The following is a 19974-nucleotide window of genomic DNA, read 5'->3' on the forward strand; positions in this document are numbered from 1 at the left end:
GAGGCCAACCTTAAAGCCACACTGTCTTTTTAGTGATGAGAAAGGTATATGTGGACTTGGGAAAGAAAAAGGATAGTTTCTGGGAAGAAGTGAGTTTCAGATTTTTGTGTTTGAATTCACTTTGGCACTGAGCCATTTTGCTTTCTTTTCCAGGGAAATGTCTTCCCTGGAAAAGAAAAAAATCTGTTCCTGCTGGTTTAATAAATGACACTAGCCTTGAACTACTTGGAAAAAATGAAGTTAGAATCCTTCCTCAGGCTAAACGTCAAAATTAATTCCTGCTGTATTAAAGAATAAAATGTAGAAATTAAAAGAACCAGAATAAAATATAGGTGAATACTTATACTGGAAATAACATAAATGTCCATCAGTAGGGGAGTGGCTAAGTAAATGATGTCATCTCCATAATGAAGAACCATGAAATCATTACAAACCATGAAGTAAATCTGTTTACTGACCTGGAAAGATGACTGTGCTGAAACTGTAAGCAATAAATACAAGGTACCAAACAATATGTGTCATGTGATACCATTTTAATTTTTAATATTGTATCCCTAATTCTATATTTATGCGTGGATATAATAGTCAAGTCTGAAAGGATATGTACCAAACTGGGGCCCTCTAGGTTACCTCTAGGGGGATGGAAATGGAAGGGCCAGAGGAAGTAGGAGTATTTTTGTAACCACAGGACCAGGAACAGAATTTGCCACTCCAAAATAGGCCTCTTTGGCATACGGGCTATTTTGAGCTGATGATTATTAAAAAAACAGCAGACATAGGAAAAGCTCTTAAAACCTAGTAGAAGTTACCCTTTTTAAAGAGAAATTTACATTTATAAGAGAAATCTTCATTTGTAAGGGTGCCTCCCTCTCTGTGCCAGGAAGGGGAAGATGACTCTAAATCTCTAGAAACTCTTATCGAGGGAGAAGGCAATGACTTAAATCTACATAACAACTTTACCCTTGTTTACTGCACTTTTCCCAGTAACCTCCCATAACTGACCCCATCTTAACAACAGGCAGTTAAAGCTGTTTTTCAGGCGACAGCGAGCCAGCCAGGGGCATGTGCAGAAGAGAAAATTTCAATCTGCCAATCGAAACTCATCCTGCCAGCACTTCTGCATACCAGCCAGCCCTCCCTGACCCCTTAAACCTTACCCCATACTTTGGATGGGGGAGATAGATTTGAGAGCCTGTCCTTCTGTCTCCTTGCCAACTGATTGTACAATAAAACCTTTCTTCTTTCAAAGACCGCTGTGTGACGGAGTCAGCTTCTGTGCATGTCGGGTGGTGAGCCCTTCTCAGTAACATTTTTATTTCTTTATATAATATTTTTAAGAGTGGTAGAACTATAAATTATTTCTATTATTTGTGTTCAGTATTTTCTAAAGAAAAAATTTAAACAATCTTTTAAAAGTGAAAAAAATATACAATACAGGTAAGAAGGTCTTCTAAACATAACACCAAAGACAAAAACCATAGAGGAAATTATTTAAAAATCTAAAATTTCCATCTAATAAATGACAAACTTGTAAAAAGAATTTGCAATATAGAAGACTGTGGTAGATACTGTGGGTTAGCTCACTCAAACTCCATTTCTCCATCCTTCTGTTTGTAGATGGTGTAAAGCTTAAAACTACATTTCTGGGACTCCCTTGCAGCTAGGATTCTGGATGTAAATTAGGTTCTGTCAATTAGATGCACTCTCACAATATTTAGAGGGCAGATGTGAAGCAGAGCCCATCTTTCTGCTTCTGTTGCTATTAGCAACCAAGATTATCAAGACCGAAGTGTTTAGAGGCAGCTGCAGCCATACCCAGAGTCCCAGTGTCCAGTCATCAGTTTTGTGGATGTTGACAAGCAGCTGTGGGCTCAGGAAAGACATACTACAGAAAAGAGCAAAAATGAAAGGAGTAGAAGGGACAATAGAAACTGCTGAAAACACCATAAGGACACAGTGGGCAGAAATGAGAGAAAGACAATGAAATAAAGAATTAAGGGTTAAAAAAAAGTTATAGTAATTGAAGATAAGCACATATAGAATTGGCATTCCTAAAGAGGAAAACTTAAAACAGTAAATAAAGATAGAATTCAAAAAATCTTATTTGAAATAAAATAAGACAAATCTATGGACTGAAAGAACACACACTGTCTTCTAGGAAAAATGGATCCAGAACAGTCACCACCAAAACATCTCTTTGCAAAAGCTTAAACCTTCAATACTCTTCAGATCTCAGACCCCATTCATGGCAGACAATGGTGACTTTCCTTCCAGAGCCAGGAAATCAGCCTCCAGCCACCAAACCTAACAAATGTGCTCCTGCTTCCCTCCATGTCCTATCTCACAGCAGATGGGGCGGTCCATTCCCCGCGCTCTGGACCCAGCTTCCATCTTCTCAAAGCCTGGCTTTATTGGGCATCTCAGTCCCATATATTCAGCCTTGCTCTCTCTACTGACTGTTTCTGATCAGCGTGCTATACATTTTATCTCATCAATTTCAAGTCTATACTTACTGTAAATGCTCTTTTAATTGTCCCCTCCTTCACCAGCTCCAGGACAAGATCCGTGTCTGTCGATTTCTTGTGTTCCCATGGCCCACTAGAGGGCCTGACAGTTGATGCTAAATACACGTTGAATATAGTAAGTACTCAACAAATACTTTTTCAGTGTTAAATCACTGGATTCAGTGAGTATCTCCACTGTGCTAAGCGTCAGAAGACACTCTCAGTACACTTAAACCTGGGAGTCAAGAAGGAAAGGCAGCCCCTCCCCATCCAGCAGGACGTGGTCTGGTCCTGCGTGCACACTCTTGTTCCTCTGGCCCTTCCTGTTTCCCTTATCTTTGACTAATTTCTTAGTACCCAACTCCTAGGCCTTCATTCTCCCTGTACTTAGATTCACCTTCACTGTCTCTTTCTGCCTCTGGACTATAATCATTTCTGCATCTATGCTTTTGGCTTATTTTCAGCATTTGATGGCCACACCCAGGCGGGTGCCTGCCCACCCTGGAGCTGACTTGCTGTGTTCCTAAGCTCAATAGACTCTAGTCTGCTCATTTCTACCACCATGCCTCCTGGGCCATGGGGCCTGGGCAGCCACACCAGGTACTGTTGTTCCCAACCAGGAAACGGAATGGTGGTACGGAGATTATAAAACAGCAGGAGCCGACTGTAGGGGGAGGGGAGTTTCTGGTTTCTGCCAAATGAGTAAATTAGTGAGGGCTGCTGGCTCCCTCCCTCCAAATCAATCCTTGAGAAATGATGGAGGAATGAGACTTCTCACCACTACCCCCAGGCAATAACAAGAGTCAGTAGACATGTACTACACTTGAGAAAACTGGGCTGTGTTGAACTGGTAGTGGGGCAGCAGGAGGAGTGGCCACAGCCTGGGGTGGAGAGCAGCTGGGATGGCTGTGACAGGATTAGAGAAAAATGGAGAAAAGCCCCATCTGTGGAGATCTGGCACCGTACACTGCTGGTGCAGAGGTTCTGGGGCAAAACCCCAGGGCGGCAAAGCCACTGACTCACCTCAGTCAGTCTGAGGACTGACTTACCTCACACATTTCACTTCTTCATTTTTCTCTCCATGGTACTTATTCCTAAGGGTTATTTAACACTTACATAGCACTTACTGGTTCCCTCTTTACTCTTCTGTCAAACCTATGTAAGAAATGCAGATTTTACATATTTTATTTACTTAGTAGTAAGCATAAAGCTTCACAAGTAACCAAATTATTTTAGAACAGTGGCATAACCTGTTTTATTTAACCTGTTATGATTCAAGTTGGATACATAAGAACACTGGAAACAAATATGTTCTTTTTAATCAATAATTTGATGATACAATTTTTTTTTAGAATTAAGAGCCCATTCATTGGTCAGTCCTAATGCCAGCAAAGATATGAATGAGATGTATATATTACAATCAAGATTTTATGCTGTAACATTAGAGCAATCTAAATCCACAGTACCTCCCTGCCAAATTTTTATTGAAGGCAACAAGGGGTGATGGTGTTGAGAACACTAGTCCAAGGCAAGATTAGATGGCCATGAAATCTTAATATATGGGATATAAGGGATTTTTCTTCTTTGAGAAATCAGTACCACAGCTTTTGTAGAACATCAAAGTCCATCTTATCTACACTAATTATGAAACTGACAGAGAAATACATGATCAAAAGTATAAGACAAATTCCTGAGCAAATTTTTCCGACTAGGGGTAAGTCCACAAAGACAATTTAGAGAATCATTCTCTAAATCATAATTTAGAGAATCAATTCATGATTCTCATCAAATAATAAGAGATTAGAATCTAATAATGTAAGGAAATGGGCATTCCTCAGTATAAGAAAGTTGGAGACAGATCCTGCTTTCCCTGAGAAGAGATTGTGGCCTCAATGAGTTCGGGTCCAGAAGCAGGGATGCCCTATGTTTGTGAACACTTCCTTAAATGGAAGCTGTAGACACAAAGATTAAGTTCTTCCTAAATAATGACATCGATCCACCTATGAAAGGACAGTGGGACAGCACAAAACGAAGCATCTTAGGCCAGCAAGACCCTCCTTTGGGCAGACATTGTCATTAACAGCACAGCTCTATCAGGGATTTTGGGGGCTGGGCTGGCAAGCTGTGCTGAGGCATGTAACATTTGCTCTATTCTTTTCGGCTACCTCCCTGACATTAAGTTTTCATATCCTCGGCCAAATACATCAAAACCTTCACTGTATACACACTCATGAACACCCATGTGTGGGCACTTGTGAAATCTTCTCCAATCAACCTGTAGCCCTCTTGAAATGTCATTAAGAGAGACCTAATGGGGAGAGGGGAAGTCAGGAGGTGTTCAGATACTGTGATTTTCAAATAAGACAATGTCAGAAAGCTGTTAAGTCACTAATGTTTTTGTTGAAACTGAAAAAATTGACTGTTAGTGGCATTGAGTGTTAAAGTGGCATTGAATCTAAGATATACTAATGCCTACAGGCAGAAAAAAAACATTTCTATACATATAAATGGGAAAGGTATTGGTGCTCTACCAGAACATCAGATCACATATTTGGACTACTATCTCCAAATATGTCCAGTTTTTTTCAAACATTAAAGAATGAACTTCTGGTGGAACAAGAACAAAGCTGATTTAAGTAAATCCTCCATTTCAGCAAATCTACTGGAGAGGTTGTGGACAAAGACTAGCTTATATAATAATGCCTACTAAAGAAGCTATATTCTATGAACACACCAAAAGGTAGTGTAAACAACATAATATACAAGATGTAGACAGCTTTATCTTCAATTTACTGTGAAAATAATATTGGATTTATTCAACTAAGTAATTGATTGTATATAGTTTTAGCTACTTATATGAAATATTTAAAACAAAAAAAAACCTAAATATTATTATTAAAATTTCCCACAAAGATCTCAGCTCAGCAGTTAGGTCACATAGGCTATGTTCAATTAATTTCACAAAGTGCTTGGCTCCATGCCACAGGGCAGAATGGCTCTAAGCGCACATGGTAATAGTACGTCCTGGATATACTCTCTTAAACTGCATTCAGGTTATGAGGAAGCCTCACACTCCACGACTACAGCACAGTCCACTTGACACCATGGCATCAAGTATGGTATTTGAACGCCAGGGTGGTCATGCAATGAGACTCCTGGACCACAGCGTAGAGCCAAAGGGATTGGAACAATCTTCAGCCAGAGGCGGCTGCCCTGAATTGTTTTAGTTGGCTCTCTTCCCTGCTTAACTATTTGAGGCGGGCTACTCCCTGTAGCTTTACATAAGACCTGTCCCCATTCTTTAAGTGGGACAGTTTTACTCCAGTTAAAATAAAAACCGAATTATGTTTCATAATAAACACTTCATCTTCCCCAAATAGAGTACATGGCCATATTTGTGTTCCTCATCTGGGTTTTAAAAAATTGATGGTGTTAAGACAAGATGCAGATTAGTTTCCATTTTTATTAAAGTTGTATTTTTCTAAGGAACATATTACACTTCAAGTTCAATACCATAAATAAAGATTAGTTCTTAAATCTTCTATTTTATTAAAAATGTAAACATAAAAGAAAATAATTCATCATTCCCTCCCCAACCCTGACTAAATGTATCTAAAAAAAGGGTCTTCCTTTCAGGTAAGTTCTTTCTTCAGAATGAATAGCAGACTTTATTTAAATGTTAGTCCTCCTGGGCTGCAAGGACATGGCTCGAGTGACTGGTGCCCACTATGAACCGGGTCTGTGGGGTTGTGACTGAAGTCCACTTCCTCCTGCCAGGACTACTCAAGTGTCCTCAGAGACAGGCTCTTCTCTCTCCATTCAGCGTTCAAGAACATGGACAGCGTGCTAAGACATCCAATACAAGCCGCTGCGATGAACATGATGTGCAAGCTGGCATACTCCAGGAGGTGGATCAGAGCCAGCAGTGACCTAGCAATGCTGGATGAGTGTTAGTCATAGAATATAAGAGCTGGAAAGATTCTGAGAAAGTATCTGGTCATTTTGCAGATGGTCTCAGTGAGTCTTCTTATATTGAAGAGAATATTGATAAAATTTTATGACATACTCTGGTATATTTATTCATGTACCTTTCTAAAACTATTTAAACTTCATTAATTTATGTTTTGTCTTCAAATATTGATAAAACTGTAAGCCAACATATTAGGCTAAAACTAATCTTAAGCATAATTTATAACATTTTTAGAATGTCTATTCGGTCATAACAAAAATAAGTATCCTTAAGAAATAAGTAAGGGAAAGGATGTTTTCTAGGAGAATATTAGAGGGGTCTAGATTAACACTAACTGCCTTGCCAGTTTCTTTAAAGCTGCCAGCTCAAGTCTACTAACATGGCTTTTGCTTCCTTCCTGTAAATTCTGTTCTTGAAAACCTGAGAAAAAGTTCACTTGATAATTTTGACATTTGGGACCTTAATACTATCAAAATGAACCCAATTCTGAACTGAAAACTGAGGTAGTCAGTTTTTATAAGCACTTGACCCTTTTTGAGTCAGAAAGGGACTCTAATCTACTATCCCCAACCAGCTCCTCCTCAATCTCCTTCCTCGCCCACCTCACCTCCACCATGGCTGCAGTCTGCTCCGTCTCTTCCTCAGTGAACTAGTTTTGTTAACATGAAGAATGTAACCTGCCACAGGACACCGACATTTAGGCCATTTCAAATTCTTCAGTTCAAAGCTGAATTCTAGCCCACTAATTCTGCATTGAAATCTCAGATTTTAAAAGTCTTTGTTTTTAGAATATTGCCATATTCTAAGTGACTGAAACATGTCTCTTAAAATTTCTTACAGGTTCAGTGGCCCTCTAAATCTTCACTGAGTACACTGTGCAGAATGAGTGATAAGCAACCACTTTCAAGACTTGCTGAAGAGAAAGGAAGAGACCAGCACAGTTAGTTACCCTCAGAAACTCAAGACTTCTTAACATCATACTTTATCGAGTTTCACATTCGTGCAGAGAAAACACTGGGCTACCAGCATCCAAGCTTAATAAATATATATAGAAAAAAATGTCATCTGTAATATTTTCTTCAGAAAGTCATTAGTGCAAATATAATTATATCAATAGAAAATAAAGCAAAAATATATTTCAAGTATAAAAAGCACCATGCTCGGAAACAATACTACCTAAATGGCATTACTGCATGACAGTCAAAATATAATTGAACCTATCATTGTGAATCTCAAATATATTATTAACCCATAGTATTTTTGGTGAAATTCTTTATACAGCTTTGCAGGATGATTCCTAATCACAATAGGTATATAAGTTAGGTTTTTATAATTTTCTTTAAAAATATACTCTACACTTTTCTCTGACCTTGCACAATTTAAAGTATGCACGACACAGGCAGAGAACCGAGCTCTGACCTGACACCATTACTTTGAGCTTCTCTTTAGCTGAAGTCGGCTATGCCAGAGACTCCCAGCTTTTCACAATGATAAATACCTCCAATTTAAAACTACACGCTAATAGGTATTTTAAATTTATGCATTAAAAAATGGTGACTTTCCTTTATGCTGGGGTTGCTGTTTGGCTCCAGTGCCAAATAGTCAGTTGGAATTACTCCTTAGTAGTTATGCTGCTTGCTACTTAGCACAATTTCTTAAATGGAGAGTTCAATACCTATATGCTGAGTTAAAGGGCCAACAAATGGATGAATGAATGAATAAATGCTTGTCCAAGGGCTGTGTTTATAATGCCACAGGACTTCACTAGCTTTAGAGAGGAAAACTGTGCATCACTCATCACTAAAGAATTTCAAATTAGAATTACTAAGTGGGGTTAATAAGCTCTGGTACCAGAGCAGAATCGCTTCTGGGGACCAGAGTCTATGTAGTAACAGGAAGAGTGTCAAATGCAGGAGGCAAAGGACACCACCTCCTTTTACAGCAGAGGCAATCTTCCCACTTTGGTGGACTGTCACATGTTGTGTGGTAAAGTGGACCCTACTGGATAGGCCCTATGCCAAACCTACACTTTGCTATTAGTAAACAATTCAGACCATCTTGTTTTGCTTATATTTTTCTTCTTATATATAAAATAATTTTCAGATAGTAGAAATTTTGTCACAATTTCTAAGATCACTTGAAAATAACTGCATACCTGTCTATAACAGAATTTCTTTTTATCTTCATTGGTCAAAAAGGAAGAGTTCTACTTTTGTTGCATTACAGTTGTCATAACTATTATCTGAAAAACATACAATACGTTTTCCTCTGTTTGCATGTCTCCAGTGTTTTTACAGGGCAGAGTACTTTTCTCTCTCTGTTTCCGCAGTTTTTCAAGTCATGATTAAACAAATGGAGAATATAACTGGAAGCTGAGCATTGAAGATCAACGAGTACAGACACAGCTGGAAGAGGGCTACCAACACATAACGGTTCAGCAGTAAACTGCCACACAGGCTGGTTTGAAAAAGGTGAAATCACAAGATTTAGCAAAACATAATTTAAAAAACAACTTTTTAGGGGCCAGCCCGGTGACGTGGCAGTTAAATTTGCATGCTCCGCATCGGTGGCCCGGGGTTCACAGGTTTGGATCTTGGGCGTGGACCTACCCACCGCTTATCAAGCCATGCTGTGGTGGCGTCCCATATAAGGTAGAGGGAGATGGGCACAGATGTTAGCCCAGGGCCAATCTTCCTCAGCAAAAAAAAGAGGAGGATTGGCAACAGATGGTAGCTTAGGGCTAATCTCCCTCAAAAAAAAAAAACACTTTTTAGAACAATGACAACAATGATTTAAGGGTACCATGTACAGCCATTAAATTCAAAACAGGTATAATGTGATGCAGAAATCCCAATTCAATTATTTTCTGGAAGTCAAAAGACAATTTACACTTTTGAGGACAGGATTCACAACTTGTAACTTGCAATAATTAGCTATTCTTTAAGTTATTGCAGTATTGATGAACTTCCCATCGTTTCAGGTTAATGAAAATGCTGAGGTATGTAATCACTCTGAAAATTTCACCGATTATTTCATTTTCAAAGGAAAACTTCAGGAAAGTTGTATATCCTGAAAAATAAAGAGACTTGGTGACTTAGAATTCCCTCTCCTTCTCCAAGCTCTGAGGCTGCCGGGTTGCTGATGAAGAGTGACTGTGGTGAAGCTCTGCTTCAAGGTCTGACTGTGGTCAACACTTGCAAGCCTAAGTCAGGAATGCCACTTCTGCCATCTGCATAGGCTGGCACTTGCCCAGATTTTGTGCTTTGTTCAGAGGAACATGACACAAAGGAATGTCTTGAGAATTCACTTTTCCATTCCTAGTGCCACGCACACAGAAGAAATCCAGCCAGCAGTGGAAATAGATTGCCTAGAAGAAGCCAGAGGGTGACCACCAGGCTAGAGGAACGGGAACAGAGATCTAGGGTTGAAAACAAAAAATTGAGTTTCTGTAGACATTTTTGGAATGAATCATACCAACTAAATATTGACAGATAAGTAAAGATGATTACTAAAAGGTGAACAAGGACTACTTTGGAGAGCAGAATCAAGAATGACTTCTTGAAACCCAGATATGCCACGTCATTTTTTTATATTTATGGAAAAAGAACAAAATATTTAAGCAGGAAGAAAAAAAGATGTATCTACCATATCAAGGTTAAAAAACAGCACCCAAAAAATGAAAGAAGTGTCTTCGGGTAGTATCCCAGCAAAGCTAAAGATGTTACACAGGAAAGTAAACGAGTATCTTGGCTATTCTGACATGGGATGTAGGACCCTCCTCTTCTATTCTTCCTTGCCCCTTCTAAGTAGGATGACCATATCATTCATCACCCCAAATTAGGACACTTTGAGACAAGTGTTGAAATAAATTTCTAGTCCCAAGATGGCCACTCCTGCCCGTGGGGCCATGTCAACCAACTGATACTTAGATAACTTGCGTGTTCTCGTAAATGCTCCATTTGACCAGAAACAAAGTAAATCCACACAGCCAATCTCCAACCACCAAGCCAACTCTGGGCCCTATACTTACTTCCTTGTTCCTTGATCTTTCTAAATAAGGTCAGATACACAACCTCAGCCAATCAACTTAAGCTGAGTATTTCTTCCTTGTTTCCTGCTTGTAGCCCTTTTCCCTTATTTTGCAGTTCTCTGGTCTCTTGAGAGTTCTCTGAACTTCATGAAGTGTGAGATAGAATTTGCTTAGATCAACTAAATTGTTCTCTTTGATTATTTTAACACAAAGGAATGCTGTTAATAATTATACCAGGACAACAGGCATATCGACTGTCCCAGGCAAACTAGGACATATGGTCCTCGATCTTTAAATATCTACCCACCTATTCATACCACCCCAGGTTTGATTTGGAAACAGCAGAAGATTTTATTGGCTTTGGGCACTAGGCATATATTTCAATTTAGCCATAAGTTGTTCTCATGGCTAAACCGATTTCCCAAAACAATTCTCAGAATGGAAAACATTTTTACAGCAGTCAAAAGACCAGGTCAACCTGACTTTATTTTAATTTGAATTGTCCTTTTTAATACTTTGATGAATAAAGAACCAACCAAGCTTCAAGTCTGACTTGCTTAAAAGGTAAGAAAAATAGGGCTGGTCCTCAGCTATAGAATAAATAGAACGATAATGTCAAGGCACTGGAGCCTGCTCTTCTGAGCACTATACAGTGTGGAACAATTATTTTAAAAAATTATTTCACTGCATGTAATCCAGGTAAACCATGCAGAACTTCTTTTCTTCCCCAATGGAATCAGCTGGTATTTGTTAAACCTTAGAAAAATCCCACTTAGTCAAAAACAGTCCTTCTCAAAGGATCAGCAACATCAGTATCACTTGGAAACTGGTTAAAAATGAAAATTCTCAGGCTCCAACCCAGATCTTCCAAATCAGAAACTCCGGGGATGAGGCCTAGCAATCTCTGTCTTAACATGATTCTGATGCACGCTGCAGTTTGAGAACCTCTGACCTAGAGCTGCACTGTCCAATACGGCAGCCACTAGGCTATACGTGCTATTTAAATTTAAACTAATTAAAATGAAATAAAATATTTAGTTCCTCAGTCACTAGCCACATTTCCCATGTTCAACAGTCACATGTGGCTAATGACTATTGTACTGGACAGTTCAGATTCTAGAACATTTCCATCAACCCAGAAAGTTCTATTGGATAAGTTCTGGCCTAGAGCATCAGGTAGAGTGGTCTTGGCTGGAATAAAGAATGGACTTTGGAGCCACTACTAACACAGGCATATCCCTTTATCTCCTGATTCTCAATTTGGTCCCCCCAAAATGGGAGGAAAACTAGTTGTTGTTTATCTACTGTTGGCACTAAAATTTAACAAGCTATTAAAACATTAATGGCAGCTCTGGAACACTTGTTGTCCTTCAAAAACAGTGCATTTTCTGTGATAGTACTCTTTAAAACAAACGGATTCAAAGAGGGTGTTTCAAAATGAATTGGAGATGACCAGAATCTCATTATTTATTAGCTGTGACAGGGGATACACGACAATCTCTCTATCTCTCTATACGTTAGTTTGTTTTCTCATGTGTAAAGTGATAATTCCTACCTCATTAGGTTTTGTGATGATTAAACGCAATGATATAGACATAAAGCACTTGGCAAAGTGTCTAGCATTCAATAAAAGAAACAAAAACAACTCCTACAATCTGAAGAGACCAAAAAGAATTTATAAATAAATCTTTCATATTCACTAATGGAAACTATCTTAGGCAATATAGGACAACTATCTAATCACACTCTAGCGTTTAGAAGTGATGACTAGGGAAAAGGAGAGAGAAAAGATGAAAGTTTTAAATTCTAAAAGAAATTAAAAATTAAGAAAAGCCTATGTGGGGCCAGCCCGGTGGCGTAGCAGTTAGGTTTGCGCATTCTGCTTCGGCAGCCTGGGGTTTGCTGGTTCGGATCCTGGGCGCGGACCCACGCACCGCTCATCAAGCCATGCTGAGGTGGCGTCCCATATAGAGGAGCTACAACTCTACAACTATGATATATCATTATGTACTGGGGTTTTGGGGAGAAAAAAGAAAAAGAGGAAGACTGGCAATAGATGCTAGCGCAGGGCCAATCTTCCTCAAAAAAAAGAAAGGCTGTGTGAACTAACACCTGAGAACAACAACAAAAATCAGAAGTATTTGAGGAGAGGAATATCCTTTACACTTTCTCCAGAATATTAGCAGTTTTATTAGTATTTCTCATACATTTAAAGCATCAAATATTATTTTTACATGTTTGGTGGGTCATAATAACAGTATTAAAAAGAAACAAACTATTTACTGAAAAGAAAAGCATATGCAAAGTTTGCTACAGTCCCTGGCACGTAGTTTAATAAATATTCAGTAAAGACTCAGTGTGTGTATGGGCCGGCCCAGTGGCATAGCGGTTAAGTGCACACACTCCACTTCGGCGTCCCAGGGTTCGCAGGCTCGGATCCTGCGTGTGCACCAAAGCACCGCTTGTCAAGCCATGCTGTGGTGGCGTCCCATATAAAGTAGAGGAAGATGGGCACGGATGTTAGCCCAGGGCCAATCTTCCTCAGAAAAAAAAAGGGGGGTGGGGATTGGCATCGGATGTTAACTCAGGGCTAATCTTCCTCACCAAAAAAAAAAAAAAAAAGACTCAGTGTGTGCTCTATTAAAATACATTAGCAAATATGGGAAGTCAGGATATTTTAGGATTTCAACAGCGATACTTATAATGTTCAAAAAGCAATGCCTAAAAGGCATCTGTTCTTGTAATATTTTACACATTTTTCAAAATTGTGGTAGTGATTTGGAGGTTACAGTGCTCTTTCGAGCATGCTTCCTCATAGCACTGGTTAACAGGGAAAGAAATCACAGCACAGCACCACAACATCAGAAGAGTGACTGATAAAGACGGAGCAGGATAAGAAGAAGTAGAATCGAGGGCGCAGAAATCTCTACTCCTCACCTTCTTTCTACAGATTCACTTGTCTTTGTCATGCTCCAAGGATAGGAACCAATCATTTCATAGCCCCTTGACCTGGTCTGGCTTTCTCTTCATTCCTACACATTCTTCTACTGTACTCCTAAGATTCTTAGCCCTGAGCCAGTTGGAGTAACTAACTCTCTTTATCTCAACTCTAACTGCTAATAGTTTAATCTCTGCTCATCTCTTGGACAATGAGATGGTGACAGTTTCTTATAGGTAATTCTGAGATTAGGCCTGAGAATGGGAACTCCATCAGAACCACCTATTTGCAGACTAGCAGCCCTCTAATTCTAGCCAAAGCAATTTAACAGTAACAACAAAATTAAGTCATCCTACCAGCTTCATAGTAAAAATAAAAGTTAACTAAGAGTATTTAACACTACATTTACTATACACCACATCAAAAGGACCTGAGACCTCATTTCAAACAATTTATTGTGTCATTAATATTATAACTGCAGAAAACTCAGCTGACTCACTGGAGTACTGTGCAGAAAACAGTCAACACAGCAGGCCTGAGATCTCCATCCTTTGAAAGTCCTGCCTATAAAGATGGCCTTTAGCTGGTGTCAGGGAACTAGTTTCCTCCAGACTTTGCTCCATTGCCCCTTTTCTCTTTGCCGATTCTGCTTTTTTTTTTTTTTTGTGAGGAAGATCAGTCCTGAGCTAACATCTGCCAATCCTCCTCTTTTTGCTGAGGAAGACTGGCCCTGGGCTAACATCCATGCCCATCTTCCTCCACTTTATATGGGACGCCACCACAGCATGGCTTGACAAGTGCTGCGTCAGTGCGCGCCCGGGATCCGAACTGGCGAACCCCGGGCCGCCGCAGCGGAGCGTGCGCACTTGACCACTTGCGCCACCAGCCCGGCCCCACCGATTCTGCTTTGTATCTTTTCTCTTTGACAAATCTTAGCCATGAGTACAACTAGAGGCCGAGTCTTGTGAGTCCTAGAGAACTACCAAACCTGGGGGTAGTCCTGGGCACCCCAACACAAGCACTAATCTCTCAAAATTCATAGCTCATGTCTAGATAAAGCCCCTAGGATTTGGGAAAGAAAGGAAATTAAATATTAGAGGTAGAGAAACTTTGAATTATAAAGTGAATGTAGCCCTCCATTTTCAATCAGACCATGGAACAGGCAAAGGGCTATACAGTTCCATTTAAAAAATACCTCCAGTCGAGAGAAGGAAACATTACATAAGATGTTTATTATTAATAGTCTAAAATGTCAAACTGCATAAAATCTCATAGGTCATGTAATGAAAATCTCATAGATCATAGGTCAAAGCTTTAACTGAGAATTTATGAATTCTGCTTTTATAACTCTAGGAAATGGGTCATCGGTCTCAGTTTGCACATCTTCATTAATGGGGAATGCACTCTTCTCAAGGCAGTCCTTTCCATTCCTCTCCTGCTTCTAAAGGATTTAACTGGGATCTGTCTCCCTACAACTTCAATCTATATTGGTCTCCATTGCACTCTCTGGAGTCTCATAGAATCAGTAAAATATCTCTCAATGAGAACCACTTTGTCTTTGCCAGCCTGTCTTTCTATCTCACTTTGTGTGTGTGTATTTGTGTTTTCTTGTGCCTTTCTCTTCTTATTTATGGGCATGTCAATCCCTTCTTTGAGCATCTTTTCCAGTGTCTTTCTCTCTCATTCACCTCACCTAGTTATAATATAACTAAAATATATTCAATTCCTTTTTTGTATTTAATGAGTAGAATTTTGTTTACCCTTAATTTCAAAATGGATGGTTGAAACATTCACTTTTTGCAAGCTTTGGTGAATTTTTTTGTGCAATTCAAAGGTTCTCCATACAGAAAGTTTCCTTGCTCTTACTGAATAGAGGTGTCAAGTTCATCCACCTTCAATTTCTAACAATGGTGGGAAGGAGATTTTCCTATAAAACTGCAATTAGAAGAGAAGATGCTCAACCTGTTTTAGAGCTTCTTGGAACGTAATTTTCAACATCTTATAAGAAAAGTTCCTCTCTTTACTCCAACCATGGAGACTACTCACCCAGTGGTAGAGCTCGGGTCAAGTTAGTAGCTGGAGGATCTGTTTCTGGAGGACAGAGCTCGCAGAAGTCCCCACATGATGGGCAGAGCAGGTTTCCATCATGAATCCAGCCATTCATCTGAATACTGACAGGGAGGACTTGCCCGGCCCGACTACACAAATATGAAGTATCCTGGACCCAGACCTTCAGACCTTGTGGAGAACAAGAAACCTTCAAATAGGAAAAAAAAAAAATCAGACCAGTAAGATTCTATTATATGAGACTTTTCCTTGGACTGCAGGAAAATATGTTAGAATTTTATAGAATAAAAATACTGGCTATAAAACACAATTTGGGATGTGGGCATATCTTTACTCTCATAAGAAGAGGGTTAAGTTATTCAGGTTCTAAAAGAACCTCACTCTCTGGTAGTAGTTCTTAAAACTTTAGTCTAGCACTTTCTAAAAATCTGATGAAAGCTCTGGACACTTTCCTTGAAAAATATAAGGCAAAACACAGCTTTACACATCATTTGGATTCACAGACACCTGAAGCCAAGTTATCAAGAATAACATTTCTGTAGATTCCAGTATCCTCAGATACTTCAGCTTAAATCTCTGTCAAAGAGCCATTAATCATGTCATTCTCTCCAGAAGTCACTAAATTTTGTAAATCAAACTGTATTAGTTATTTTAAATTATAAAAATAATATATGCTCATTATTAAAAAAAAGCACACAAGACAGAGAAGTACAAAGTAAAAGTTCTTTATTCTTTTTCTCTATCCCAGATCCTCTTTTCAGAGATAAAAATGATCATAGTGATTTTATACAGACTGGTAACATCCTTAAAAGCAGGACTCATATCTCAAGTACAAGGGGTAACTAATGAAGTCAAATTTTAAAAAGCAAACACATTAAAGCTAACTTTTAAAAAATTTAAAATGACTGTGTCTTCTTCAAAGTTGTTTTCTACAAAGGTTTCACATCACTTAAATATTTCTGGAACTTCTCTCTTGGAATTACCTTCAAAGCAAGTGCATGCTTCTGAACATGTCTGATGGTGGCAAATTTTTACTTTGCAAGTAGATGTAATTTTTGGAAATACCCTAAAGTTGCCCAGAACCAAGTCTGGTTAAGGAAGTTAACTAAACTGGTTAACACAAGGTTAACATAGGTATGATGCAAAATACTAAAACTGATTTTCTTAGATGGCTAGTAAACTATTTCTAAAGGCAATTTCAAAAGAGGAGATCCAAAAACATATTTCAGCAATGGAGTGCTTTTTGAAATAACTCTATCATCAATTAAGTTCAAATATAATACTCATTTGGAAATTTAAGTTATAATAAGCTATCAAGAAAACAAACAACCACAAAATGTAACCTCTTCCATAAGCCTGTCATTCAATGACCCACATCTAGTGAGCATCACCACAGCTACAGTGCAATGTAATCATTCTTTTAAGTGAGAATTGACTGAGTACCATGCTTGGTGCTGAAAGGGATACCAAGGAAGTCCATAACACAATGCCTGCCTTCTTGCAGCTTTAATTGAGGTGAGAAGGGCAGGATATAAATTTTTTCCCCAAATTAAGTGTCAGACTGTTTTATGATTAAGACTCAATAAGTGGTAGAAACAAGAGCAATAAAGATTAGAAATTTTCGTGGAAGAAAGAGCATTTATATCCTAAAGATGTGCACAGGATTTGGATCACAGTGAGGGAGAGATGTTGTGATCTGGCGAGTTGTATCCGAGTCTGAGTGGGTGAGGAGAGTAACCATGTAGGGGTGGGCAAAGATTGAAGGGAAGTGGACAGATCAAATAAGTAAGCTATATTTAAGAAAATGAGAGCCAGATTTCTCACTGTTGGAGAAAGGAGTTACAAATATGGAAAGGGAGAAAACTAAAATGAACCCTTTGGTGTTGGACTGCAATCAAAAATATTGGTGCAAACTCATGGTTATATATATATACACACTGTACAAGTGTATATATAAATTACATACATACATATATTTCTTGACTTTATTCACCAAGAAAACCTGGGGAGTAGCTATACCCAATAGCAATGAATAGCACCTCTAGCACCCAGATTTTAGTCTGTAAACACCACACTCCACTAAAAGAAACTGGAGCTCCATGGAAAAATGGTTGATTTCAGGGCTGGGGCAAAGAAAGTAAAGATGAGCACAGAAAATCTTGCGCCAGAAAGCAAGCAAATATTCAAAGAGAGATGAGGACGGGCCAAAAGGACACAGGAACCAGCCTGAAGGGGCTTACTCTGGCCAAATCTTGGGGAACTTGAACATCAAAATAAGTAATGATAGTAATGGTAATATCCACTGAATAAAATGGGAGTCAATAATGATATAAATATACAAATTAATAAAATGAAAGTATGATAAGAAACAAGTTATTGACATAGTATCTCCTCCAAAATACTTATTAATTACAAAGGGAATTAATTAAAAGAGAAAAAGTGGAGTGGAGAAGCCTAGTAGATGCCAACAAGATCACCAACAAAGGGATAAATCAAGAGTGTACCACCAGAAGAACACGAGCATCACTTCTGTGATATTACTGCTCAAAATACTACCTGAATTTCATGAGGAAACACCAGACAAACCCAAATTCTGACACACCCTAGAAAAGAACTAGCTTGTAATCTTTAAAAGTGTCAAGGTTATGAAAGTCAAGAAAAGACTGGGAACTGTTCCAGATCGAAGGAGACCAGAGATGTGACAACTACACAACATGTGATATTAGTCCAGATCCTATTGCTACAAGGACATTAATGGGACAATTGGCAAAACTTGAACGGGGTCTGAGAATTAGAAGTATCAATGTCAATTTCCTGATGTTTTTGGTAGTATTGTAATTATGTATGAATTTGTCCTTGTTTATAAGAAAAACACTAAGTATTTGGGTTGAAGAGGCAGCATATAAGCAATTTGTACTTAAATGACTCAGAAAAAATCTTTTTGTACCATTCTTGCAACTTCACTGTCAAAATATGTAGAACAAACAACAACAACAAAAAAACGAGCTAATCATATGTTAATTGTTTGGAAATCATACACATTTTCCCACATAAATGGCAGTTAGTATTAAATTAGCAAAATTAACTGACCACAATTGGTATAGGGAAGCCAAGTACATTCAATCTTTGTAGATGGTACTATAAATCTACAAAATCCCTTTGTGGTGGTGCTGGTGGTGGTAATAAAACATTAAAATAGCCTGGAAAGGTCATCTTTTTATTATAGTTGTCACTGTTGTAGCTTTATCCCCTTTAACCTAATAATCTCACTTATGGGAATTTATTTCAAAAAATAAATTTAAAAAAAGGTAAAATATGTAAATATATTTATAAAAGCATTTTTATACAGTGAAAAGTGAAAATTAACTCAATATATTACAAGGGAATGACTTCCCTAATTATGATACTTTAAAATGATGTAATGTTCTACAGCCATAAAGAATAGTAAGCATTATTATTGGAAAAACTGGTAAAAGGTGTTTGCTCTGCCTAAAAAGTACTAAGTGAAGGCAGTAAAACAAAATTATGTATTATAATTACAACTAGGTCAAAACTACGTATTTAGTCAATACATAAATCTTTAATGGAATTTATCAGAAAATGGTTGCTGGATTACAGTTGTCAGACTATGGCTGGAAAGTGTTTATTTTTAATTGTCTTTTATTAAGGTTTCAAAGATAATTTTATGTGAATCGTATGGTGTGTGAACTATATCTCAATAAAGCTGTCACCAAAGAAAAATTAATTTTATAAGTAACTTGAAAAATAATAGTTAAATTCCCAGCTACAGAAGTCTATTTAGCTCTTGAAGCTGAAATGGCACAACAAATTCTTATTTTTCAGTTCTCAGGATCACACTCTCCTCCTGACATCCATTAGTAGGGTATGGAATATTCTTTAAGTTCGATGCTCCTAAGTTACAGAATGCCTGTATCTTAATAAGTTCTCTTTTTTTTTTTTTTTAAACAACAGAAATTTTTTTTTTTTAATTTTTATTTATTTTTTTCCCCCAAAGCCCCAGTAGATAGTTGTATGTCATAGTTGCACAGCCTTCTAGTTGCTGTATGTGGGACGCGGCCTCAGCATGGCCAGAGAAGCGGTGCGTCAGGGTGCACCTGGGATCCGAACCCGGGCCGCCAGCAGCGGAGCGCACGCACTTAACTGCTAAGCCACGGGGCCGGCCCTTAATAAGTTCTTAATAAGGTGATGCGTCATCTAATATCAGACATGCAAATAAGATAATTAAGAAAATAGTAGTTTGTCTGCTTTGGATTTCTAATTTCAAAGGAAAAACACCTACTATCAATCAGTGCTTGATTTATTAATTCTTAAATCCATGCTTTCCTTAGATCTTATGAAATAAAATTGTGAACTTTTTCCATTACAAAGTAATATTTGTTCAAGAACAAAATTACATATTTTCCATTATTTCCTTAGGATATATGTCCAGAAGTAAAATTATTAT

The 19974-nt window shown here is 38.2% G+C and overlaps 1 protein-coding gene across 3 annotated transcripts in view; it reads right to left on the minus strand.

Annotated features, from left to right (window-relative positions):
• Window positions 1–19974, minus strand: part of LMLN (leishmanolysin like peptidase) — a 107725-nt gene that overhangs the window by 15707 nt on the left and 72044 nt on the right. Inside the window, exons 16-17 of one of the 3 annotated variants that reach the window (XM_087439751.1) lie at window positions 15489–15699; window positions 3365–3659 (exon numbers count right to left, since the gene is read on the minus strand). In XM_087439751.1, coding sequence (XP_087295877.1) covers window positions 3643–3659; window positions 15489–15699 — 228 coding nt within the window. In that variant the 3' untranslated portion in view covers window positions 3365–3642. Of the gene's footprint in view, window positions 1–3364; window positions 3660–5947; window positions 9893–15488; window positions 15700–19974 lie in introns of those variants that run through there. The other 2 variants (XM_004424513.3, XM_087439749.1) reach the window with 2 other exon arrangements.

The sequence above is a fragment of the Ceratotherium simum genome, chromosome 15 (assembly GCF_057802395.1).
Source record: "Ceratotherium simum simum isolate JZ-2026a chromosome 15, ASM5780239v1, whole genome shotgun sequence".
Taxonomy (NCBI): Eukaryota; Metazoa; Chordata; class Mammalia; order Perissodactyla; family Rhinocerotidae; genus Ceratotherium; species Ceratotherium simum.